Source organism: Aphelocoma coerulescens, chromosome 7, assembly GCF_041296385.1.
Source record: "Aphelocoma coerulescens isolate FSJ_1873_10779 chromosome 7, UR_Acoe_1.0, whole genome shotgun sequence".
NCBI lineage: Eukaryota > Metazoa > Chordata > Aves > Passeriformes > Corvidae > Aphelocoma > Aphelocoma coerulescens.
Window position 1 is genome coordinate 22,432,348 of NC_091021.1, and position 27,677 is coordinate 22,460,024.

The window sequence follows — 27,677 nt, forward strand, 5'->3', positions numbered from 1 at the left end:
AAAGTGAAAGACTTGATTGCGTTTATGACTGGGTTTTTCAACTCACAGTTACTGTAAAAGGTTTCGTTACTGTCAAAGGTTTCGTATTCCGCGCTGAGCGGTGCTGGGCGCGGTGCCGCCGCCCTGGCCCAGCGAGCCGGGCCCTCAGGCACCGCCCTCCCGAGCGAAACCGAAAGCGGCGCCGGGGCCGCGCCGCTCGCCAGGGCCCAGGCGGAGCCCCCGCCAGCGGCCCGCGGGAGCGGCCATGGCAGACAGCACCCGGGACGAGCTGTTCCTGTACTTGATCTCCTGCTTCAGACCGCGGCTGAAGCAGTGCATCCAGGTGCAGCCCGTGCTGGACCGGCTCCCCTCGCTGAGCGCGGAGGACAGGGAGAGGGTGCGTGCGGCCGCCCTGCAGCGGGGCCAGGCGGCGGGGGCGGAGGAGCTGCTGCGGGCCGTGGAGCGGGGGCCCCGCGGCTGCGGCTGGATCCGCGAGTTCCTGCAGGCGCTGGAGCACGGCGGCTGCAGCCTGGCCGCCTGCTACGCCAACCCCAGCCTGAGCCAGCTGCCCTCGCCGGCAGAGGAGGCCGAGCACGACCTCTGCGTGCACCTGGTGCAGCTGCTCCACGGCACGCTGGTGGACAGGATGCGGACCGTGCAGCTGGCCGAGAAGTGCCTGGAGATGGGCATCTTCCAGGACGAGGACATGGATCGGGTGAGTATGGGCGTAGGTGGTGCCACAGACACTGGCCAGCCCCAGTGGCTGTGGAGCAGGTAGGAAGCCACACCTACAAATGGCGTAGTAAATACAAAATGAGAGTTCCCAGACTTGGGGAAGGAGATAATGGGTAGGCCGGGTATGCCAATGAAGACCCGTGACAGTGGGGCAGCAGGTGGGATGCCAGCTAAGAGCCTGGCAAAGAAAAGTGCCAGTATCAGAGGGTTGGACCAAGACAGTGTCTAAGTGGAAGAAATATGTCAGACTTTACTGTTACTTACTATTTTGCCACAGACCTTAGGCTCAGAAGATCATTGTCTTCTGGCCGTTGAACCATGCCAGGAAGTAGTAATGGTCTGTAAAGTCCTAAAGAATACTTCAGTTAAAATAAAGCAGGATTTTCTATCTTCTTTTTTGCTATAGGTTCACTAAGGACTATCACACTAGACAGTGAGGTGAGAGAAATACCGGTTGGATAAGAACAAGGAAGTGTTAACCTTTGATGAAAATATTTCCCAGTGTTTATTCCACTTGGCTAAGGATGACTTGCCTGCAATGTGAAACTCAAAAAAAATGGATGTCCTGAAACAGTGCTAGAACAAATTAAAACAGTAATTGCCATAGCAATACAGGGAAAACTGGTAAACTAAGGGTGTCACTACATCACATGTGCACTCTGAGCCTTTGCATCCACTTTTGAGGGAGTTTTATGCTCCATCTCAGTTAAATGACTGTAACACATAATTTTGTCTTGTGACCGTCAGGGAGCAGCAATGATCAGCCGCACCATAATGAGTGGGGAGGCAAGCATGGTAACACAACAGGCTCATGCAGAGGCCTTTCCGGGAGTTACTGGCTCTGTGTCCTGGTAATGGGTCCTCGTGTTCCCCCAGGTCACCTTTTTGCTGCTGGTATTTCCATCAAACCATTCAATACCCTTCACAGTCCTGCCAGTTTAAACTCCAGTGGAGTTTAGGCTTTCCTAATGCCTCCTACTTTCCATGCACTTCCTTTTAATCATGAATCTCAGTTAGGTGTTCCCACTGCTATGCCTGCCCATTTCCTTGTATATCAGGATGGGTGATTCTTGAGCCTTGAAAAAAGTGCTCTTGAGGACTGAACACCTGTCTTAGTCTGCTTTGCTCTTGGGATTGTTGTTTTGTTCCTCATGTGATCACATGTCAAGTTCTGCTTGTGACAGCCTTGGGACACTGTCCCATAGCTTCTTTGAGAGGGCGATAGCCCCTTACTAGAGGATTAGCTATGGTGTTTTTAAGTGGGAGTTGAGATGATGAAGCCAGAGTTTAAGAAGGGAAATGTTCCAGTTTGTGTGTGAGGTCATGTTGCAGAATAAGTCTGAGCTTTGGTAAACTATGTGACATAATTTCTCCTTAATCATGGTTGCCTATTCCCTAAATCAGTCTGAACACCAATACAATTCCACAATACTAGTCATTATTATATAGTGGTTACTATTGTAACCATTGTCTAGTACTACTAGTCTCTCCAATTAAATTTCAGATTTCACCCAAAACAATATGGGATGAACATGAGGTTGGACAAAGCTGCGGTAAGTCTCTTCTGATGAGTAGCAAGTCAATTTTATATCTTTATTTTTCAGTATGTTTTAATGATGACAGGGAAATGCTTTTGCACCTATACTATTAGTACTAACTTCCTCAAACCATTTCTGAAGTCTGTGTGAGGGTTGTTCCTGGTTTTTATTTTTACCAGATCCAGACAGTTGCTGACAATCGCGGGAACAGAGATGGCGCGAGGGAGCTACTGAGCAGAATAGTGCAGAAGAAAGATTGGTTCTCTTCTTTTTTGATTGCTCTCCGTGAAACTCAACATGAAGACCTTGCAGATGATTTAAGCGGAAATACAGGAGGTAATCATCTTATTTCACTGGTACTTATATGTGGATTTTTAATATCTCCTTTTTTTTTTTTTTTGTACTATAACTTGAGAAACGATGCAGGACTCCCACCATATTGTTTTACAGTGATACTGGGATACTTTTGATTGTCCAGGGATTTCAAAATCAAGTTATGTAACAGCTTAATCGATAGATTTTTAAATACTAAAAGTCCTTACTAAGCGATATGAGAACAACAGTATGCATTTAGTTACAATTTAACTGAATCCTTACCTTTTAAAATCCATTGGTTTTCAGTGTGCTTTTTATAATCATTCATAAGAAATATTCTGAAGATTAATTTGAACAAAAAAAATCCAGACTTTACCTGGATTTCTTCTTCAATACAAGTGTTTCCTTTAAAGATTGGTTTACAAATATTTTTGGCATTTTAAAGTACTTTGCATACTTTAAGACATTCATAAGTCTCAAAACATTATAAAATTTACTAAAAATAATGAACTATTAAAGCAGCTACTCCTTTTCATTCCTGTATAATACTTATAGTACTGTGAAATTATTCCAGTGCTCTCCTGTATTCTTAAATATAAAAAAGGAAGCAGCCCTCAAGTAATTTATCCCTTATTTTTACTCCCCATATGTTTTATAAAATTTTTGAGACTAAATTATTTTGACAGATTTCCCATTTAGCAGCTTCAGCCTGCTCACTTGCAGAGCTCACCAGAACTGTCTCTGTACTTTCAGTTGCTGCATATGGGTCAATGCATTAAGATTGAGGTAAGAGGGACGGGAAGGTGTGTATTCCAGCTTTGGACAGGAATTAGCTGGTGTTCTGCCAGACACAGACAAGCAGTTGTGATATTTGAGGGTGCAGTTCAAAGATGGTTGAGTGTTGTAGTCTGCAGGACAAGAGCAACCAAGTCAGAGCCTCAGAAGACCATTCCGTGTGGGAGCTCATGCCTTCTGATCAACGAATCAATATGATTACACAGAAGCATCTTATTGTTTAAAATACACTCCACTCACACATCTCACAACTTTGACATAATACCCTACTTGTACACTTTGCTTACTTCTACATTCTACCTACTTATTCATAACTTACACAGTTCACTTACTTATACATTTTATAACTTATAACTTCCGCATATCACACTACTTGTACATCTTACTTACACCTTTTACAACTTCTACATAACACAGTACTTTTACATACTACTCTACTTACCCATTTTACAACTTATCCATAACACAGTACATATACATTTTGCAACTGCTGTGCATGAGATCACACATTGCTTGATTGGTCTCTCTATTTTGTCCATGAGCTCTGCACACACTTATCTGATAATATGATTGGTTTTAATCTAGTGCAGTACAATCCTTTTTATGTACTCATTGCTATCTTGGTATTTAGTTTTTCAGCTTCTTCTTTCCCAATTCTTTTCTAATTTAGCACAGTTTACCTTTCAGTCCTTGATGAATTCCTGAGGGCTCTAGCAGGTGGAGCTCCTGATCCAGGCAAGCAGCATCGAGATGATGACCGCAACAAAACCCATCCAGTGATCAGCAGCCAAGTTAGCCCAGGAAATCCAAACAAGACAGCAAAGGACAAAAAACAAATATAAGCCTGTCCCACTTCTCTCCTGGAGCCTTCAGACTGGAGCTTAAAAACCCTCCTGGGGCTGATGTGCTGCAGCTGAAGGTGGAAAGGCCAGGTGAAGCCAGTGAGGGTAATTCCAGCCTGGTCCCACTCTGAGGGCTCTGGTAAAAATAACTAAAAATGGTTTGGTGGGGCACACTATCAAGGTTCAAATACTTTACAACAATTCTGAGTGAAACTCAGATGCTGGAAATAGCTCAGCAGCTCCTGTGATCCTAATTTTCATTCTGTGTTGCAGCTTTGTGAGACTTAAATTCTTGTCTTCACTACTTTGCTATCAGTAAGGTAAACAAAGTAATAAATATTTCACAAATATGCAAATTATTAATATTCTTTTCACATTTTTATTTTCAGTTGTTTTCAAATTTTGTATTTCTGAATTTTCAGTATAGTGCAGACCATACAGGGTAAAACTGAAGTTTAATTCAGTTGTTTGATGAACTACTGAATGAATGCATTTATCCCACAGTTTCTCTGTAATCTTGGGCAATGCAGGCCCCAAACCAACCTGTTCAGACCGCTACATGAAGCGTGAATGGTGTTGCTCTTAGCAGAGGATAAGTAATTTTCCACGTACATGGTGCTGCATGTGTGTAGATACCTAAAGTGTGTGGTTGCAGGAGCATCCTCTGACATCAGGGCATAAAGAGGAAACACTGAGAACAGGTTCATTGAGACCTGGGGAAGAACACTGGTGCTACATTTTATCACTGCAACTTGACCCCCTGTGATTTGTTACAGTAAAATACATGTTATTAGGAAACACCTACACACAAAAACTGAGAGCTTCCTAAAATAAATCTATTAATCTCTCTAAATTTAGTTTCTAATTGTAAATTAGTAAATTCTTAATAAATATTTATATAAAGGTCAAAATTGCAAGCATTTGAGTCAAGACCAAGACCATATGTTACAGTGTTATGTTTGTGATGAATAGAGGTTATTTCTGTGTTTTCTGTGCTCCACACTAAAAGAAATGTAATCTTTTATAGAATTGCCTTAGAATTTTTCTCTATTTTATAGGAACAGAGAATAAACAAAATGGAATGGAGAAGAGTACAAATGAAGAAGCAGAAGTTACAAGCCAACCAGGATACATCACAGCAGATAATTTGAAACAGGAAGAAAATGTGGATGATAGTTTCAGCAGTGAGAACAGTGTATTGGAAACATCCATAGAAAAGAATTCTGTGGTGTCAGGTTTGTCCACTAACTGCTATTTTGATCTGGTACCTGTGTGAATAAATGAGTCGTTTTCGAATATATTTAATATTGTTGATAAAAATGTTCATATTATTAGATTAATATTTTTATTTCAGACCCATCCATGGTAGGCTTATACTATCCAATGGCAACATTAGGTTAACATTGACAACTCTGTACAGTGTTGACAAAGTTTAAGACAAGAGGAATGTTTTTGTACCGCTAAAACTGCAACTGTATTAACTTCTTTCTAGAAGGCTGGAAATTCTATATTGAAAAGCATTTTCTGTTTTGAAAAGTCCTTTAGTGCTGTCCAACAAGTAATTTTTCTGTTTATTTTAAGGTACTTACAGAGTATCAAACAACCTTTCTCACGTCACATACATACTCAGAAGTACATTTTTAGTAAAAATGTTTAGGAGTTGTCGTGGCCTGTTGTTCATATAGATCCACTCTTAAAACATGCCTTGGGAGTTGAGTAAGAGCAACAGCCATGACCAGCAACACCACCCAAACATAGCTGTGAACCAGTGATACAAACATACACTGCATGATTCAGGAGCCATATGTGTTCCAGGTTCAGATGGAGCTCGAAAAAAAGTTACAGCTAAGGTAAATCCTGCCTGGAATTATACTGGTGGGTTCTCTTTATATTAAATATGAATAATTACTTTTTAAAAATGGCTCTGAAAAAACTGCAGCCTTTCAATGTGCAACAGTAGTAGCCTATTTCTCATTTAGCATGATATTAACAGGATATCACTGCTTTGTAGCAAATAGTGATTTATTAACTACAGCAAAAATATCAGCTTGGTTTTCTTGGGTTGGAACATAATTTGGCAGTATAAAGAAGAGGTGCCAAATATTTAATGATAATTTAAAATGGATCAGACTGAGTTATCCTCATTGTTAGTTGGAATCCTTTCTGGGCAAAGCTAAGGCTCTTATTGGGCCTCACTAAGGGTAGGTTTTCAGTGCTGTCAGCCTGATCTGCTTGCGTCTTGTCAGGTTGAGGGTTGCAGATAATTAGATCTCCTAGTTATTAACTAGAGTGCCACAAGCTAATTGTTGCTAAAAAAACTACGGTCTCAGCACAGAACTGAAATTAATAGATGATGGGTATGAGCAGTTTTGTGCAGTGAAATGGCTGAGGGGGTACAGAGTAGATGGATTCCATCAGTTTGGTTCAGATTGACTTCAGTCTCATGCTGTGTGCCTGCAACTAGCTGGAACAAATCTCATTTGGTTTCAGCTGACAGTTCATTTCTTCTGATCGAAATCAGCTCTGTGATGTGAATCAAAGTAGTGTAAGTGGGGAGAATTGACAGATTTATTGTAAAAATGCACTTCTTATATGAACCAAAGCAGCAGTGTAGATGCAGGATAACAAGGGCTGCCAGGAGGCAATGCTGCTTGGAGATCTCTGCAGAGGAACTGGCTCACATTCAGCTATCCTGAAGTGCAATAAGCTTTGATATTGGTGCACTTGTACACTCAGATTTAACTGCAATCAGGTCTTTTTCCATTCCCTATTTCCATCCTTTCTCATGATTTCATAAGACTTTATTTTTAGACCAGGCAGATTAAAATACAAATGGAACCCAGATTCGACTTCCACATGAACTGGGAACGCACCTAGTGTGTAATTTGATACTGTCAAGTGTCAGTTTTGCAGTACACTCCCACCATTCCTTTGTGTCTTGAGAAGGACATATTTCAAGAAGAAAGAAGCTTTTTCAAGGCTCTTGATATTACTGCAGTTTGCATTGTATCTGAAGCCTCCTCTAACCCTTTTATTTAAGTAGATGAAACCGAGACAATCAGAAGGTATGAGAGCAGTAAGGTCCTGAAAACAAAGTAGAAATAGATCATTTAGCCTAAGAGATAGCTAGAGAAAAACTGAACATGCAAAAACACAGGTAAGAAACTTCATACACACAAAATAACACAAAAGCAAGTAAGTTTGTCAACACATGGATTAAGTTGCTGCAATACCTGTATAAACAACAATTTAAATAATAGCAGCTCTCTTTTTCAAGGCTTGCCTTTCATTGCATTCCATTGTCTTTATACTTATTTAGTAGTCAGTGCAAAGTGACTGAAGATCTTCCTGTGAAATATTCTGCGTTACAATGTGCAAACAGGGAAGATTAGCAAAAGTGGTAAAAATAGCTGTTAGAATATTAATTCTTCATTATTTTGGAAATGCTTACTGGTTTGGTTTTTTTAAAATTTACTTTGTGTTAAAATAATTGAAGAAAATTGCCACAGTTGAAAAATGAGAACATTAGTCTATTCACCTTTCATTTGGAAGATGAGTATTTTGCATTTCACTTCACTACTAATGTTTTCTGTTGAGAGATTGTTGTATAATGCATGCTGAACATTGTAATTTAGATAATTGTGTACAAAACTCTTCATGGATTCATATTCTCATGTCTTTCAGAAGGTTATTTTAGATGGGAGTCCATATGGAATAGATAAACAGAATTTTAATTTTGTCCTCTCTTTCCTATCCTCTGTGGATTCCTAGAAAGTGAAAACAAGAGATAGCAGTGTCATCTTCATAGCTGGGAGTTTCCACTAATGCTACTTAATAGTTTGTCACAGGTCTTTGGACATGGCTTGGAACTGGTGAGGTTTTCTTCTTTTTTGTGCCTTTCTGTTGATTGCATTCATTTCTAGGAGAATAGGCTTAATTTAGGTGCTTAAAGTCTTTAATGTCTTTGTCTATCATAACAATTTCCACAGATGATGGTGATTAGTAGTGGGATCAGATTCTGATGTCCGTATGGAATAAATGATGACAACTGTAAGACAGCAAGACAGATGTTTGCATCAGTTTTCATAGTTGTGTTAGAAAAAACTAATACCTGACTCCTAGTGGTAGCTAAGATAGCTACATAACTTCACTGCATGCAGACTAGGTTTAATTTTCACCTCACTCAGCAAGACTTTATACTGTGTATTTCAGGTATTCCTTTCTAAAGACACTGTAACTTCCATTCAGTGCTAAATTCTCATTCACAGAATCTACTTTGCTCTATGAATAATTTGTTGGGGACAGTAAGTTAGGAAAAATACGGATATGGACCATAATAGGATATTCACTGGAAAGAACTTGATAGAAACACAGGTTCACTAGCTAGTTAAACAGAACATTGGTCAACACTATTACCCTGCCTGATTCCATAAGCACACGGTGGGCTCAGTTGCAGGGCGCTGTCGGTAAGCTGATAGCTCAGGATGATGCTGTTTGCAACAGATTTTCCCGGAAGAACTGGGCATCCCTTTAGATACCAAAAGGACTGAGTTTTGGGAAATCGAGCTTTATGAGTTGTGCTGGCGACCCGAGAAGATGAGCGCGTGTGCGGCACGGATGGCCCAGCAGAGGGCGAGCGGAACACGAGGATCGCCCCGGCGGAGCCGCCGAGCGGCTGCGGCCGCGCCCGGCCTCTCGCGGGGTCGGGGTCGCCGCTTTTGCTCCGCATTGTTCAGTAACTCATCACTGCTTGTATTTATTTACTTGGTTTGCTCTTCTCATGTTACATGAAGGAACTTTAAAAAAAAAAAAAAACAAAAAAACCCCGCAGTTCGGGCTTTGTTTTTTACTACAGATGTAGCTCTCGTAGCTTACAGGGAGTAAAAGAGAATGTTCGGTTGGCCAGCAGCTTTTTTTTGGCTTTTCACCTTTCTGAAAAGATACAGTAAAATAGGACTAAAGGGGATTATGCAGGTGGTCATGTCTGGAACCCCTGTTTTCAAGTAATGAATCATGACCCACAGTACCTTACCTCTGCCATGCTTTGGATATGAATCTTCCACTCTCTATTTTCTTCCATAAGAATATGAATTATGTTGTTCATATTTTTATCTTTACCAAAAATAGAGAAAATTAGATCTCAGCCATCCCTGCCTGACATTCACCTAACCTACTTTAACAACTTAGGGGGAGATCAAATAATATGCATTTGCTATTAATATTTGTGCAGCAAATACATTATGGTACATTTCTATGTGTTTTTCATTTAGAGTCAGATGTCTCCATAGGAGATGGAAGTGTCAGTAACTTGAATGAAAACCTGGGACAGAGCTGCACAACCAGTGATTCAGGTACGTTTCCTTTCTGTTATTATTTAGTAACTGCAAAGTAAGTTCTAGGGGAAGTACTCTGTGTTTGGGCTAGAACAAAACTCAATGGAGGGTTTTCTTTCACTGTGAACTCTAGTTCACTGTATTTAGATGCCAGACTTACTCTTATTTTGTTGGAAAAAAGATGTCATTTTTAAGGGTCTGGACCCAAGTCCTAGCCCCAAAACAGTCAATTTACTGAGATCATCTGAACAGGTCTCTAGACATCATCATCGTACAAACTGGTCAGTGAGGCAGAGTGATAAAATCACATAGGCTGAAGGGACTAGACATCACCCAGTGCAGTCACCTGGACAGATCCTCGGAGTGCTGCCACACAGACGTTTCTTTTGCTCTCAGAGAGAAGCTAGATTGTGCCTGGCCCTCACATAGGGTGAGAGGGAATAGGAATGTTTTAGAAGCAACAAAAGGTTAGCAGAAGTATCTCCTGGGTACCTGCAGAGCAATAATGAAGGTCCACTTTGGACCCAAGTACTTTAATAGCCTTATTTGTAAAAGCAATGGCAGTTGCTATCTGAAGACCTTTGTGAATCTCACATTAAAACACATGTGCATGTTCTAAATACAGTTTTAAACTAGATACTGGACTGTGTTTACGTAATACTTAGCAAACAGGTATTATCTTGCTATGTATATAGTCTGAGCCAAACTAAACACTGCTGTTGTAAAAGACATCCCAATATATTTTTGTCTTTTTTTTTTTTTCAAACCTCAGGCAAAGCAAACTGGGAGCTGTCCACCATGGTAATCACCCTATACAGAGTTCAAGAAGTAGTTTTTGGAATCTAGCCTTTATAAAAGTTGTGCTGGGACTGTGTCTTGGACAAGGGCTAGAAAAAATCCAAGCACCTTTCAAGACAGCTGGGCCTAATAAACCTAGTATTGCATCAGTAAAGTCACTGTAAATATTATATATCATATGCCTGCAAAGTGTTTACAATAGATACTTTTAAAATAGTTTCAAGCTTTTAAAATATCAAAATGCATGTATTTTGTAAGTACACAGAAAATTCAGGATAGCTCAGATTTAAATTGCTACATTACAGCAATCTAGCTAAGCTAAGCATTTACACTACAGCTGAGATTTCAGTCTGTGTGTTGCTAACTCCAAAGAATATGCTTTGCACCTCTGCATCAACTGAGGACTCCCATAAGTCACATTGTATTTTTTGATTCACTCTGTCACATGAAATGTCTGGGCATGGGAGCTTCTCTGTTCTATGGACCGGCAGGCACACTGTGTCAGTTGGTCAGGCCGAGCCAGGCTCCTGATATTTGGCAGCACATATGTATGTGTGGCCTGATCCTTTAAGATTCCTGAAGTATCTCTCATTAAGTAAATTGGGCATTTGCTGCATCCAGTAATCCAGAAAAAAAAATCACTGCAGTTTTGTGAAGAATGGAGAACAGATTTTTTTCCAGTGTTTACTTGCTGTATATTCTGTTTACATGTGGGTTTTAAAAACTAGTTAAAAAGTTTTTAAAAACATCCATGCTTTTTCATCATGTCTAGTAAACTCAGGGATAGCAATAATGAGAAAAACATGCTAAGAAGATGCAGATGCACTATTTATGGATTTTATAATTTGAAATTTTGCAGTAAGGCTGTTGTATTAACAAAGATGTTTGAATGGTGTCATTAGACACTAATATGATTTGGATTTTAATGCAAAGAATCATATGGATTCAGCTTCATTTTTATGTGCCAAGCTCATTTCACATTTTAAAAAATTGTGTAGTTAGGACAATAGAATAATTATCATGTTTCTTTTAGCCCAGAGCAGCAATTCATGTGAACCTTGTATGAAGGCAGACAACTTCCCCAATGTTATAGTGTGCATGACAAAAAATCTTTAATTATTAAATTCTTTAATCTGTGAAAAGATTCCTGTATTAGCCTTTATCTAAACAAGGGCTGAAGAAGCTAGGAGAGAGCTAAGTTAAATATTTTTCAGGCCTGGACTGTTAATTGAGGATGTTAAGGATCTGAAATCTAACCAAACAGATGGGTGATAAAGTGCTAGTTTCAATATGATTGAGCTATTGAATTTAGCCAACCAGAAAGCAAACAACATTCTTCCTCAAAAGAGAGAAGTAGAAGTCAGATAAGTAACAGCAAGTGCAAATGTCCCTGTGTCCAGGTAGCACTGCACTCACACTAAAAGGCAAAACAAGCAAAAAACACTTATGAATGGCATTCAGATGTTTCCATCAGCAGTGTTTTATCAAGCTTCATTACTTTTTGTTAGTTTAATTTTATTTAATGGAATCAGGAATACTAGAAAAATATACTTACTTTGTGTGTAATGTATCAGAGATAATAAAATCCTCATGATTCTTCATTGAATGATATCATCAGGAAAAAAACCCAGGGTTTTTCTCCCCTCATTTTTAGTCTAGTAGAATGAATTTGTGCCTTTCCTTCACTGAGGGCAGTTAAGACTTGAAGAGTGATCTAAACTTATTTGTAGGGGAAAAAAACCCCCATGAAAACTCAATTGAAACAAATCCGTCTGATATTAAGATATGTGTAAGTTCTGACTCCCTAAATACATATAAACTCAAGGGACTTGATATGCTTTTCTTACTGCTCAAAATAATTCAACAGCATTTTTTTTTCACTTTTACATTTATGACATTGGTTTTTTCTGTGAGCCGTAGATCTAAACTCTGCCATTGCATTTTCAATAAGAGATGGAAGGCTTTGGCCTTAGGTGGCAAATGTCTATGGCTTTTTAATGAACACTCAATTGCATTATGTGTGAGTCAGGCTAAGAAGCAACGTAATCTACCATGAATAGGTGTGATACATTCTGCAGTTAGCTTCATCTTGTATGGGCAATTGAATTTTCTTATCTATCTGGTCTTTATACTTTATAACTCCTTTGACCATTTTTAAGTGTTCCATATCTTTTTTTTTCTTTCTATGGCTCCATTTTTCATTCTCTTGGAAGTATTTAAAAAGGCAGCTCCCTTGTAACTAAATAAATTTCAGTATTGATGAAGGAGAACATCACAGAAGCTTGGCTAGATTATAAATACTGCAGCTGCAAACACAACCTTTGTTGGTCCCAGTGCCACTGAACTGTATCATTTGAATTCATACCTAATAGTAGGCATTTCAACATAGATGGGTGAAGCTGTACTGTGGCTTATTCCACCTGCCCTGAGTGGTGACTGGATGGAAGTAGTTCTGATCCAGAGTTGCACAGGTCCACGGAGCAGCACTGTCTATGCTATTATGCTGTTTCTGTTTATTCACAAGATGCTTCTAGTAGTAAATGAGTATTTTTCCCTTTGACATTTTTTCGCTCCTCTGATATATGTTCTATGCCTCCTGTTTGATACTTATATTTCTTTGTACCCTTAGATGAAGATGAAGGGGAGAGGAGAGCCTCACCTGAGCCAGATCTGACCCTGAGAGATTACCAGATGGAAGTTGCAAAGCCAGCACTGAATGGGGAGAATATTATAATATGTCTCCCTACGGGCAGTGGTAAAACCAGAGTGGCTGTTTACATTACCAAAGATCACTTGGATAAGAAGAGAAGAGCATCAGAGCCTGGAAAAGTCATAGTACTTGTTAATAAGGTAAGTTGGTCCATTTTTTTAAGAATAGTATTTTTCAAACATCATGCATTGTTAATACAGGCATTGTAAAATGAATGTAAACACAATTCTCAGCTTCTCCAGGTGTACTGTGTTTAAAAACATACAGATCTAGGCAGTCATCTCTATTGCACCATCAGTGTGGTACAAGCACAAATTATTTTAGTGTACCCCAGTGCAAGTGAAAATTTAGATGTGCTGTAATAACCACATTATTGGAAAAAGTACAATTTCATATTGTAATGAATTTTAAAAAATACAAATATTTTTCACATTCTGTGTTTAAGTTTGTTAATGAAGGCCACCTAATGAGTCTCACAGTAGTTAAGGAATGTTTTGTCAGATTTTCTGATAATTGCTGTAATTTTTGCAGTTAAATTTAGCACATAAAATTAATCTTATATTTTAATATGAAAATGTAGAAATGCATTTAAGAATTTTATTGAAATTGTAAACAATATCCATATCCTCTTACAAGAATAAATGTGAAAGCATGTTATAAGCTCAGTTAAAGAGCCAAAGAATGCATGGTTTTTTCATTCTTTCGAAGGCACAGTTAAGCCCAAGTTCTTGGGACAAAAAGGTTTCACAGGAGAAGTTGGAGGGGAGAAATTGGTTTGGGGATTTTTGCTGCTTGATTTTCTTTTGTTCACCTAACAACATTTGTGGCAGAGGCATGTATTTTTAATCCTGTGTTTAATATGTTTTAAATTCTTTGGAAACTTTTGTTCAGGTGCCATTGGTAGAACAGCATTTACAAACAGAGTTTAGTCCATTCCTGAAGCGTTGGTATCAGGTTATTGGTTTAAGTGGTGATTCTCAGCTGAAAATCTCATTTCCTGAAGTTGTCAGAAGAAATGATGTCATCATCAGTACAGCACAGATCCTTGAGAATTCACTGTTAAATGCATCCAAGGAAGATGAAGAAGGTGTCCACTTATCAGGCAAGTTTTTAATTCTGACGTTTTTACAGTGAGAATAAAAAATATGTCTCTATTCTGGAAAATTACAGAGTAAAAATGTGCCACATTCTGTAGGGTTTCTTTCAATTTACTCGTTTTATAAATGCAAGCTGTAGTCAAAATCAGATCTTAATTAATAGGCATGCAAGCCAAAATTAGACTCTATAGTTTATTTGTTCTAAATATTTGTTATGCTTCCTATTTTATCTAGCTTAAGCACAACTTCATGCAAATGCAGTTGTACTGGTTCCACTTTCCAAGCTTGGTAGAGCATTGAGTTATATCATGTAGAAGCCATATACAGGATAACAAAAAACTATCAAAATTCAAATACACATGGTAGTTCGAAAAATACAATGGAACACAAGATAGAAGCCAATCTGTTGTAAAAGTTAAATTCTTTAAAATTTTGTAGTTTTGCTAATGTACAGTGATATGATTGCTTAAAACTGTGTCTCTCTGAGCTCAGCAGATATAATGGTTTCCTACAAAAGATGAAGGAAGCTGAAGGAAACAAAAGATAAATAAGGCAAGGTTGTTTTCCCAGAATGCTAAAGTGGCAGGTATCTCTGGGACATCAGAAAGGAAATGGTATTATCTGCCAACAATGTACAAGTAGAACAGCCCATGATGTCAGCTCCAGGGCCTGGGCTGCAGCGACCTTCCTCTGGGAGATGTTAACTCCTCCCTCTATTTGCCTGCAATCAACTCCTTTTTAGATGTGGCAGGGTGTAGGGGAGAGCTGTGATATCCAAAATAAGTGCCCTGAGATAAAAGAAGTTCTGGTCTGGGTGTTACAGAGACAGCAGAGAAACCTGAGGAGTCGGTCTGTGTCTGTCAGTGCTCAGTGCTGACTGGAATACTCCTTGATCCAAACTAAGTCCTGCAGAGCAGCTTGGGTACCACAGAATTGCATCCCCTCCTTCAGAATGCCTTGTTATTAACCTAGGCAGAGTACCAGCAATTTCCTTACACTTACTTCCTTTCCACTGCATCAAAGTTAATAAACTTTCCTACATCTGAATCATTTTGGAATGCTGTATGGAGGCATCTGAACATTTCTACTGGAACTGCTGGCCTGTTTAGAATTGGGCTGAGTCCCAACCAGATTGTGTAATGAAGTGGGCTGAATGGGTTTCACACTTTGTGAAGTTTCGTTCATAAGGAGCTGCTTTTTTTCCAGAACTCAGGTGGCCCTGCACCTCATTCTTTTTCTGTGCTATTACACCTGTGCTACTTAGTTCAGCTGGGCCAAAGCCAAGCAAGCATGAGCACAGCCAGCTCCATTTCTATGGCTGTGACTTGGTTAACTTGCAGCCTATATAAATCATCCTAATTAGTTACAAGTTCTTTCCAGATTTCTGTGCATACTTTTTTCATCAGTTTCCACAGAGGTCTGTGTTACACGTAATATGGACTTCCAGCCTCAGGGAAATGGAGGGGACTCTCTTAATTGCATTTTTCCAAATGTTTACCTTCTTTACCAAGGGCTGAAGTCACTGTATGGACTTTTTAGAAGCTGTGTATCACTTCCTTAGTAGAAGAAACACATGTCTTCTGGTGGGTTAGTTTCTTCACAAGTAATTATAGGAATATACATGATGGAGATGATGGTCAAAATCAAAGGGAGTAAGTTCATGTTGGCAGAATAACTGGGAAACTGCCAGCACTGCTTCTGAAATCTTGCAATATCTAGAAATCTTAGAAATAAATCAGAATTTAGATTTGAAACTCCATCACTCCTGTCCAAACTGGCTTCCTGAACCGCTGTGAAGGCAACCAGCTTTCCCCAGCGACATGGAGCACTGGCTTGTTTTCCTAGCAGAAGTTTTTGGTGTAGCCTTTAAATATAACTTCCCTTGTTTAGTCTCCATCTTTCTTTAGATTCTTCAATACCAGCTGAGACTGATTTAGCTCTCTGCTAATTTCCAGCTTCTGCTGCCAGTTATTTAAAAGTGACTTGTAGTGGTGCAACTGTTTGAGCACATCAATATGTTTACACATCAATGTGTAAACAAGACCATGGAAATTGTCCACATAAAAAAAAATACATATAAAAGTTTAACCCTGATCATTTCAGTGATCTTCTTTACAGTCATGTCCACAAACTTCCTTCAAATTGTTGGAAACCATGTCAAATTAGGGAGTTACTGGCCAGCTACAGAAGGAGTGGGAGCTCTATAAACCAGTTTTGTTGTTAGAGAAACAGAAAAATGTTCATGAATCTTCCAGCTCAGAACCTTGAAACATATGTCACCAGCTGCATGTGCAGATAGATTAAAGATATCTTTTCTATATTTTTTGAGAAATTTGAAACAAAAAAAAAATTTATTTTTCCTTGTTGTATATTGCTTGCATGTAAATACACTGTGACCAAAAAGCACATAATACCTGTCTGAATCTTCATCAGTTTCCTCTGCTACAAAAGAGAGAGGAGTGGCAGTGCTCCCACTAATCTGTTTGTTCTTTCCAATAACACATCCATAAAGTAATATAAATCTTTTATTTGGACACTAGTAGGGAGGAAATCTCTGTGTTGCTACAAAATGGAAGCATATTTTAACCACAACAAGCCTTTCAAGAATGTTTGAAAGGCTTCTAACATGTTATTTATCTTCTAAAAGGCAAACAATGTGTAGTTTGTCAGACACAGTTATGGATATAAAAGATGGTATTGAGTTCAACTATGATATATTCCTACCGCTGGTAAGATACGCAAATATTTCTCTGAAATTCTTTATATCATCAGATTGCTTTTGCAAAAATAGAAAGTCTTGTTTTCCATTACATGAAATGTAAAACTACTTGGCACATCAGGACTGTAGCAAAGGTTCCAAAGTCCATTAAATATATTCAGCTTCCCTCCATGCCTTCCTCCAGCACTTCAGTTTCCTAGTGCATTAGTTCTCAAACAAACTGATGGGTTCTTTTCAACACCATCCTTACCCGTTACAAGATTTAGTCACACAAGTTATGCATTTGAAATAAAATTCTTCACTTTAGGAGTCTTTTTGTTTCTTTCCAGATTTTTCCCTCATCATTATCGATGAGTGCCATCACACTCAAAAGGAAGGTGTCTACAACAATATAATGCGACGTTACTTAAAAGAAAAGATGAAGAACAGAAAGCTGGCAAAAGAAAACAAACCACAGATCCCACAGCCTCAGATTCTGGGACTGACAGCCTCACCTGGTGTAGGAGGTGCAACATCCTACTCAAAAGCTGAAGAGCATATTCTGAAAGTAAATAGCCCTAACACTTGCAAACCATCAAAGGGATATTGTCTTGTTCAAGTAAAACTTTTAGTCAGTGTTAGGCTCCAAATAGACAATCTGATTTTTTTTTTTTTTTTGTGTACATGGGAGTTTAGCTCATAGCCCTTAAATTGACCCTCTAAAAATAATGGAAATCCATATACAAATAAAGGTTACTTTACAGGAAAGTAGGGTTACTGAAAAGGGACGTTAAAACATTGCCTCACTTGAAAAAAACCCTCAAGATCAGAGGCAAGAAATCCACAATGTGGTATGGTTTTATGGTTATTAAAAGTCTTATTGTTCCATTGATGGCTTGTAATTTACTGTGTATTCCTAAATACTAGAGACACGACGTATTTTATATCTCTATTTCTAGAGTGACTAAGCTGAGCATTTTTGTGAGTCCAAGAAAATGAGAAACAATGTTGAATACTTAAACAAAGCAGAAACCACTTGTGAGATACAGGTACCATATAAATGTATTTCGTTTTTTCAGTTAGAGTTACTCATTGAGGTTGCGTGAACACCTGATTAGAGGTAATCTGTTAAATTCTATACTTCAAGAAACTATATTTTACTTGAAATTAAATGGTTTTGCATTAGTAATAGAAAAGTAGAATTTAGCCCAGTACTGCAGTGAAAACTCGTGACTAGTAAATTACACAAGAACAGAATGTGATATTGAATAAGTGGGCCTGCAAGAAGGTTTCATGCTGTTTTGAAGTAGATAGAATTGCAAGGAATTTTGACACAAAAACTTGCTGGCAATGGAAAAAGCAGAAAATTCCTTTTCATCAGCTCTGAAATCCTAATGATAGGATGCTGGGGTTTGTATCTGAAGAAATGTAATCTGAATGTGCAAGCTCAAATAGACAGCTACCACTGAAGACATTAAAAAGATCACCTGGCAGACTTCCTTTACTGTTTCCTCTGCTCAGAATAATGTTACATTTTCCCTTATTACTTAATGACGTGCACGTATTTTCTCCTTCAAAGAGGTCAAAAGCAGAAAAGTCCAGTTCAGTTGTGCACTTAGCACAGAAATTCTCTCTATGTCTTCCTGTTCCAGGAAAGATTATCTCAAATTATTTTCTACTCTCATAATAGCTCTTACTTTTATAATTAATCGCTAATATTTATTTTCTTTTTTTTTTTCTATTTCACCATCACTTCATTTATTTTGTTCTCCAAAGTCTACTCTTCCAAAGTACTGATGCTATATTTTCCTTTTCAAAATACTTGATTTGCATCCTGATCTACCAATTTTTTTCCTGTATGCAAGGATTTCTTCCGGCTAAAAAGTAACTTGTGCAGCTTATCTCAAATACTGCTCAAAGACTTGGCCTTTCTTATGCTGATACTGCTTTTATCCAGATTTTGTGGGAAGAAAATCAAGTTATATAAACCTCATTATCTAAATAAGAAGTTCTGTTGCATTAATTCAGTTTTCATGTGGAATAACTCATTCAATATTAAAAGAAATAACATTTTGTTTTCTCCCAGATCTGTGCCAATCTTGATGCATGTAGAATTATGACTGTTGAAGAGCATGTCTCCCAGCTGAAGAATCAGGTAAAAGAACCATCTAAGAAGACTGTGATTGCAGATGACAAAAAAAAGGTATGTTTTTTCAAACAAATCAGTATTAAAGTTATATTGCCCTTTAGAAGTGTATTGTACGGTATCAAGAACTTTTGCCTAATGCTCTTTTTCAATAGACTTTTGATGATCCAGAGTGCTAATTTGAATGTTGTTGTTTTCTCTGTTTCAAAAAGTATCACTAAAGTAAAATAGAATTAAATTTTTACTTATGTCAGTTATATTTTGAGGTGTCTGGTCAAAAGACCTTCTAAAGCTGAAATATTTTTATTGAAGTGATGATATCATACACCGTTAAAAAAAATGTTACTTCACAGTATAATTTTTTGTAATATTCTGAACTGTGTATTTCCATAAGACTAAACATACTCAACAGCCTTACTTGGTTTTTAATTTAAGGTTTAAGTTTTAAAAAATGGCTCAGTATGGTACTAGCCAATGTTTTTGTTGCCAGAAGATGCTTACTTACTTTGCCTAATCAATTTATTTCTAGGATCCATTTAAAGAGAAAATTACTGAGATAATGACAGAAATACAAAATTATTGCCAGTTGTATCCAAAATCTGAGTTTGGAACTCAGACGTATGAACAGTGGGTGATCAGAGAAGAGAGAAGAGGTAAATGCATAGCAAATATACCCCAGCTTTGGATTTCTTTGTGTCGTTCTATACACAGACATGTTTTCCTATTTTTGTTCGCTTCTAGCTGCAAAAGAAGAAAAACGCAGGGAACGTGTCTGTGCAGAACACTTGAAGAAATACAATGATGCTCTCCAGATAAATGACACCATCCGAATGGTGGATGCCTACAATCACCTAAATAACTTTTATAAAGAGGAGAAAAGTAAGAAGACAGTAAGGAGTGATGATGATGATGATGATGAACCAGCAGTATCAAAACAGGATGAAACAGATGAATTTCTAATAGGTTTATTTCATGGTGAGTTTGAAATACATTGTAATATTTAATACTTGAAATCCATAATTATGCACTGACATGGTTTGCATGGGCCCATTAGTTATTATATCCTAGAGATTGCTGTGTTGTTTATTATCACAGTAGCTTAATATCCCAGTTCATATAGTTCTGAATGCATTAAACAATATCATAGTGGGATTATGTCATAACATGTAATAGAGGTTCTTCAGCTCCGGCCTAAAGGCAGTTCTTTTTGCTGCCAATAAGTACAAGCTGTTCTTTGCTTTTATCCAGTGAAGTCTCCCTGAGGACACTCTTAATAGATACATAATATCTGTATTATATCATATATACATTTCATCTATATTTCTGTAGACACTGTTGGGGAGCAAAAGGTTGAGCAAATGGAATACAAAAGTAATGAAATTATGAGTTCTTACCCAGCCCTTTCTGCCAAAGTTTGTTTGTCTATATACTAAGAAAGGAGAGTGCTTTACCTAGTTTCAGGTAAAGAATATTTAGTTAGAGAATTAAACAAAAGATCAAACTGCCAAAAACCAAATTTAGTTGCCTTTTTTTCAGATCATTCACGTTGGAACTAGGATTCATTCAGTCCTTGACACACAAAGGTTTTTTGCTTGGTTTTTTCCCTTTACTGCCTTTGCAATGAGAAAGAGCTAGACAAGTTTGCTCCCATCACCTATGGCTCTCGGGTGGTGCAAACAAAAATAGATTATACTGTAGAGTGTGGCCCAGCTTCATGTATCCAATGAACTACAAATTTAGACTGTCCTAATTGAGAATTCAGGAAATTGTAAAAAAACTTAAAAATACGTGTTAGATGATGTCAGCATGTTTTTTTAATGACTCTTCATAACTCTCTATTCCCCCTTATTTAGAATTTCAGTGTTGAGCTGTTGCTGAGAACCAAAATTTTAAACTAACTAAAAATTAAACTTAGTTTCATTAGTACTGTTGATGATTGCTTTTATTTCTGCAGGTAAATGAAGTTCAGAGAACCTGTCAGTGAAAAATAAATTCCATTTTGTTAGGATTTTACCACTGAAAGTGCTAGGAATAATAGAAGAAAATCTAAAATTTTTCAGCTTTAAGAGCAGAATTCATCTTTGGGTGATAAACCCCCTTGAGCCCTTAGTGTAGGTTTAAACTAAGGGGGAAAATTGTGGGAGTTTATGTCTACCTACTTTTTGTATGTGTTTCTGTGTTTGATTACATTCTAAAATACAAATAAGACTAGTCATAAAGCCACTGTCTAGGTGGTGTAGTAGTTTGTGATGCATTGAGTATGATTGCCTTGGATTAGGCACGCTGGAATAGTCTGCACAGGGTCAGGGCATCAGAGTGTAGTAACACACAAAGTCCCCTGACTTGAAGTGTTCTTCTTGTGTTTGCACAATCATCTGATAAAGGCATAGGTTTTTAAATATTAGAAGTTTTTTAAAAAATTAAAACACATGAGGAATTCTCCCTCATTTTGGTCAATAGAGCCAGTTGAAGAGAGTCATTCATTTGACGTTTCACTGAGTACATTGAAATGTCTTGGAACTGCAGTATCAATAACAATGTGCCCAAGCTGGTGTCTACAGTACTGCATGTTTCTAGTGAGGATTCCTACTTTAATTCATGTCCCAAGGACAATTTATATCTAAATTTATAAAAACATTATTAGCTCTGAGGTTGTGCATATTAATCTGTTTCTCCTTGTAAGACATTTTTCCATGATTTTAAAATAGTTTTGTAAATATTACAAGCTGTGATTTAGCTCTTTATTACAATGCATTTAACTCTCTACCACCTCTTGTGTGTATAGGCAGTTTTTTTCCTTTGGCTTATTCTCACCATGAAATATAGGCAAAGTGTATGATAATGGTGATTTATTTTGATTGATTACTGTGTTTTTAATGAATATAAACCCACTTCAAAAATAATTGGTATGCTACAGCTCTTCAAACTGAATGTGAATTAGCTATGCTGAGAGAATTATATAGAAAGTTGTGCTTTGATTTGTTGGTTTTGGGGTTTATTTTGTCTCAAACTGTTATTTTACATGGTTGCATTTTCTTAATTTACATCTGTTCTTTTTAAAGCAAAAAAGAATCAGCTGAAAGAGTTGACTAGACAGCCAGAAAATGAAAATGAGAAGCTAATAAAGTTGAGAAATACTCTAATGGAGGAGTTCACAAAGACTGAGGAACCTCGAGGAATTATTTTCACAAAGACTCGTCTAAGTGCCTTTGCTCTATTCCAGTGGATTAAGGACAACCCAAAATTTGAAGAAGTGGGAATTAAGGCCCATTATCTTATCGGCTCTGGTCATAACAGTGAGATGAAGCCCATGACTCAGGTACAGAACTATGCTTGTCAACATTACCTCTTGTCCATGATTTTGGAAAACAACTTGTTACAGTACTAGGCCAATGGGCTGAAGTTCGGAGCCCAGAGTTCTGGTTTTATACTTGCCAGCAACTTACCTTCATAAGCTGCAGGATACGTGAATAATAATGTTGGAATAATTTTATTTCCACAAGTAACAAGCTTTTTTTTTTTTGGATTCTATGGCAATAGGAGTTGCCAGCATCCATTGCCTAGAGTAGTGTGTAGTCAAAAGGGACACAAGTTGTCGCGAGGCATGGGAAGCAAAAGTGGAAAGAACAAAAATGCAGTTGTTAAATGAGTTTATACTTATCAGGACAACAGTAATTCACGTTATATTTTAGCTGCTGGATTGACAAATAAAACTACAAAGTTGATTATGCCTGTCTTTTTGTAATATCATTGCTTTAATCAAATTACACCAATTTACATGCATGCTTCACACTGACGCATAACCATTGAAAGAAAACTTGCCAAAATTCATACTGAAAATATCACAATTGATCACTCAATTGTGTCCGTCTTGCACCATTATGTTGATTTCATACCCCACATCTCTCTGGTGATTTATACATGCAATTAAAACATTGTCAAAACAAAGTACTTCACGTTCTCTTCTGTTCTACTCTTTACTCCCCGTATAAGCATTTAAGCAAAAATGATGTGTTTTGCTGCTGGGCAGAGTCCTTTTCCTTCTGCTGCACTCAGTTTCAAAAAAAGAGTTCTCTCAGTTCTCTCCAAAAGTTGCTTGAGTTCTATGTTCCATCAAACTTGGAATTTCATTTGTGTGCCACATTGCGCAAACAATAGCTTCTGCATTTTGAAGCTGAATATAGCAAATAGCAAGTTTCGTTTCCTCTGCTCAAGCTGGTGACAAACACCCAGTTGATTCAGAAGTCTGTGATTTTAGATGCTTTATTTTTTAAGTGTATCATTGTTCTTTTTGGTGCTTCCCAGATCACCAGAGTTATGGTCTCCATTTATTATGGGGAATTTTAAGTGCCTTAGAACTAGAGTTGGAAATCTGTATTTTAATTGGAAATTACTAAAGTGATAGAAATCCAGACTTACAAATAAGTACTTAAAGCATTTGAAAACAATGGAACAACATATTATCAAATCCTCTAGTACCTGTGACATAGGCTATGAAGTTCCAAGTTCAGTTACCCTAAAAGGATTGGCTTCTGCGCTCTCCTCCCTCAAAATATGGTGCTGAACACCTATTATATTCAATAGGAGCTTCTTGTTTGCATGATGCTTAAATGCAGTTGTTAAAGCCACTTGATGTTTGGCGCTCAGCTCGGAAATGATGGGACTGAAATTCCTGAAACTCGTTAATTAGAAGAAACTGGTAACAGAAACTAATACTGAAAGTTAATATAATGATTTTAATTTACAGAATGAGCAAAGGGAAGTTATTGATAAATTTCGACGTGGAAATGTAAATTTACTAATTGCTACTACTGTAGCTGAGGAAGGCCTGGACATCAAAGAGTGTAACATTGTTATTCGCTATGGCCTCGTCACCAATGAAATTGCTATGCTGCAGGTATGAGTTTTCTGCATATGTAGCTTATTTTAATAGTGCTCTTCTTTTTGGAGTGGGCAAATGGTGAATCATATACCTGATATTTGGAATTAATTTTGAAATACTTGAATGCTAAAAGAGAAAATGCTCTTACAACAAGGCTCACTTCCAATTGCCATCCTCAGTCCATATGCAATATAAAATTTGCCTCTCTCTGTAATGGTGTGTCATCCATTCAAAGTTCTACACAAACAGTAAACTCTCTTAATAGAAGAGATACAAGAATATGGTCATCAGACCAGTTGATAAAAGAGGTGTTTGTACCACCAGTGTATGGACACCACACCATCATCAGCTAAGAGAGATCAGAATACCAGTTGGATACATGCTTTCATTTAGCTTGCGAAAAGAAATATTTATATATTTAAATATTTATGTTTATACTTATTATATTTAAATATTTTAATATTTAATACACATGTTTATATTTTGGTGACAGAATATAGTTTCAGCATTGCAAAACATGCTAATCACAAGCCTCCTGAGCAGCTTTCACAGGTATCATAGATGATACTGCAGCAATAGTATGTGTTATTCACTGATTCTTTATCTGTCTGAGTTAAATGGAAAAAAAAATGCTCTTTGGGGATAGTGCGAATGGAATAGTGCATGTCTTCCATTACAAAACCAGGAAAAAATGTTGTGTGATGTAATAGGGAGCATTGTGCTGTTTATTGTTGTATTCCTCGCAAATTGTAGGCTCGTGGTCGAGCTCGAGCTGATGAAAGCACCTATGCTCTTGTGGCTTCGAGTGGCTCAGGGGCTGTTGAACGTGAAGATGTTAATATTTTTCGTGAAAAAATGATGTATAAGGCTATTCAGCGTGTCCAGAAGATGCCACAGGAAGAGTATTTAAATAAGGTATTCACTGCAACTCTGCACTTTCCTTTTAAAGAAAACTGATTTATATTGTATGAAATACTTTTACTTGAAATCTACATAGAGGAGAAAAACTTAAAATAATACTAGTTACTGCATATGGCTTTGAATTGTTTTGCCAATATTTGTTTTATAATCTGTTTTCTAGTCCTTTAGAAAAGTCTGGTTTTCTATTGGTAAGGGGGAAACACACAAGCCAGGAAAATTGACTAGAAGTCATGTTGACAGTGAACTCAGTAAAATAACTGAGAAAGACAACTATTATTGTCATTCCAGCAGAATGTTACAGTGCTCTTACTGATCTATTTCTAGATTCAGAGTTACCAGTTGCAAAGTATAGTGGAAAAGCAAATGAAGGCAAAGAGAGATCAGCGCAAGACATACAAGAAAAATCCTTCACTAATAAAATTCTTATGCAAAACTTGCTACAAGCCAGTATGTTCTGGAGAAGACATACAAGTTATTGAAGACATGCATCATGTCAGTGTGAGAAAAGATTTCCAGTAAGTGTTTATGAACTACTTTATCTCTTTCAGGCAGAAACAGATTTTCTTTTCATCAAGGCTTTAACAGGGCCTGTAACCTTCTAGGCCCTGTGAGAAAAAAATAGATTATTCCAATATTGTTGGGTCCTAGGCTCTATGGAGTTTACAGTTAAGGAGCTTGAGCAAAATGTTTGTTCTTATTCCTGATTTCAAGGTGAATTGAGTTTAAAACTTTGAAGAAAGCATGCAGCTTCTGCAGTAATATTAGCTAGGTCTTAACTTACTATGCAGTATGGTATGTATTCTACTCTGCACAGGCTAATAGTAACCATCAGAATCAGTACTCCCTAAACTAAATGATGCAAAAATGTGCACATATTCTGCAGGTCTAGATAGTCAGAACCAAATGATTCTGTTAAGGGGTAAGGTTGAACTACAGGGAATAAAAAGAAAACCTTTAATTTTCAGGTATTATTTCTTTGGCAGCTCCATGGCATCTGAAAAAGCCAAGCTAGATCTGTCTCCTATTAAAACATGAACCTGCTGCTCCTACTCTGTGTGAGGGAGCTTCTGAAATGCAATGAAGAGGGACATGGAGTACACGTGTATTTCATCATTACTTAGGAGCATGAAGTATGACCTTGCATTTCCTCAAACTCCTCAGTCAACAGTCAGAATGTTTATGACATTTTAGGTTTCCTATCTGATTTCAGTAATCGTGGTCAATGTGTATATGTCTGTATGTAGCATGAAATGACTAATGGATTCTGATGGGTGCTGTCTGTTTTTCAGAAGTCTTTATCATACAAGAGAAAATAAAACACTGCAAGATAAGCATGCTGATTACCAGACCAATGGGGAAATTATATGTAAACACTGTGGACAAGTGAGAAACACCTTATTTTCATATTATTCTTCTTGTCTGTATTTATTTCTGTCTAATGATCTTATTTAATCTGAAATGTAATTTCCTTCTACTTGCAGGCTTGGGGAAATATGATGGTACACCGAGGTCTTGACCTGCCTTGTCTAAAGATTAGAAATTTTGTGGTTGTGTTTGCAGACAAGAAAACAACAAAGCAAATTTTTAAGAAATGGGGAGAACTGCCCATCAGGTTTCCTGGTTTTGATTATGCAGCTCATTGTCCTTCAAGTGATGAATATTAAGGACTTAGAATGAAAATAAAATCCCTTTTCAACTTCTCTGTTGATCAGAAGCTCCTGTGTCCCATAGAGAGTGCTGCATCATAAGCACTGTGAAAGCTCCTGGACATAAAGAAACTGTCTTGAAGACAAAAAGCAAAACAAGAAAGGAGAAGGACAAAGTCACACAGCTTCTGTCTGCTCTCAGATTTGCAGTCCTGGACAAAGATGGCAAATGCATTGCAGTCGTGTATTCATGGAACAAACTCTTGTCTCTTCTCACTACAGGGTGACAACACTGTCAAAAGTATGTTAGATGACCTGTTCTCAATCCCAGAACACTGAAGAGAGATCTTAAGATATGCCGTGGTCATTATTTTCTTCACGCTATAACCCTTTTGAAGAAAGTGTCTTAAAAGAGGAGCCATGTAAAGAAGAGATAACCTGTTATTTCTGAATTACTGTTGCTATGTCAGTGTTTTTATGACTGAGTTCCTTCCTCTATTTATACATAGCTGTAAGCTCACATTTTGACAGACTAAAATTAAGTTTCCATTAGAAGACATGTCAAAAAATCAAGCCCTTAACATGAAACATGAAATTGATTATTTTAATGTCCAAGAAGCACATTGCCAAAATGACTCTGTTTGTTAGTTTCATAAGATAGACTGGCTGCATAATGAGGTGTGTATTTTTTTCAATAAATTGCTATAACTACACTTTATCAACTGTGCTACTGTTAATTCTCTTCCACTGGAAGTATTTAACAATACCATGGTTTCACCCTAGAAATTTAAAGGATTCTGACTGTAAAAGTAGCATAATGTTTCTCCATATTTATCTCATGGACAGATTTCTTTTCCCCCCCACCATTTGCAAGTAAGATATTGGAGAGTGGAAGGAAGGTTTGTTTGTTGTTACAACAGTAAATAAATTAATTATTAGAATAGCTCGTAGGAAATCATCCAGATATCATTCATCATCTGGATCATCTCTGGATTTCTTTATTAATGAGTTGTTACAGGTACATAAATGCAATATAATACACTGTACATAGCACTTTTAAGTATCTGAATTAGTTTATTCAGTACTTTTAAAGAAGTGTAAAACACTGGTAAAAATACTACATCATTTCATAGATTGCTGCTGGGTCTTCAATCTAATAAATTTCCATGCTGAGTAGGTTTGCTGAAATCTGAGCTTTTAATACTTCCCTTTATTGAAGCAACAAAAGCATATGCAGATGAA

At 37.5% G+C, this 27,677-nt stretch overlaps 1 protein-coding gene across 1 annotated transcript; it reads left to right on the forward strand.

The window, feature by feature from the left end:
- Positions 1-176: 176 nt before the first annotated feature.
- Positions 177-27,153, forward strand: IFIH1 (interferon induced with helicase C domain 1). The gene is made up of 16 exons (XM_069020801.1): positions 177-694; positions 2,432-2,588; positions 5,263-5,439; positions 9,475-9,555; positions 12,965-13,185; positions 13,937-14,147; positions 17,191-17,408; positions 18,927-19,043; positions 19,516-19,639; positions 19,728-19,961; positions 22,049-22,305; positions 23,734-23,883; positions 24,622-24,783; positions 25,114-25,304; positions 26,079-26,172; positions 26,271-27,153. Exons 1-16 carry the CDS (start codon positions 245-247, stop codon positions 26,451-26,453), a joined length of 3,027 nt encoding a protein of 1,008 aa, XP_068876902.1. The 5' UTR covers positions 177-244; the 3' UTR covers positions 26,454-27,153.
- Positions 27,154-27,677: the final 524 nt, after the last annotated feature.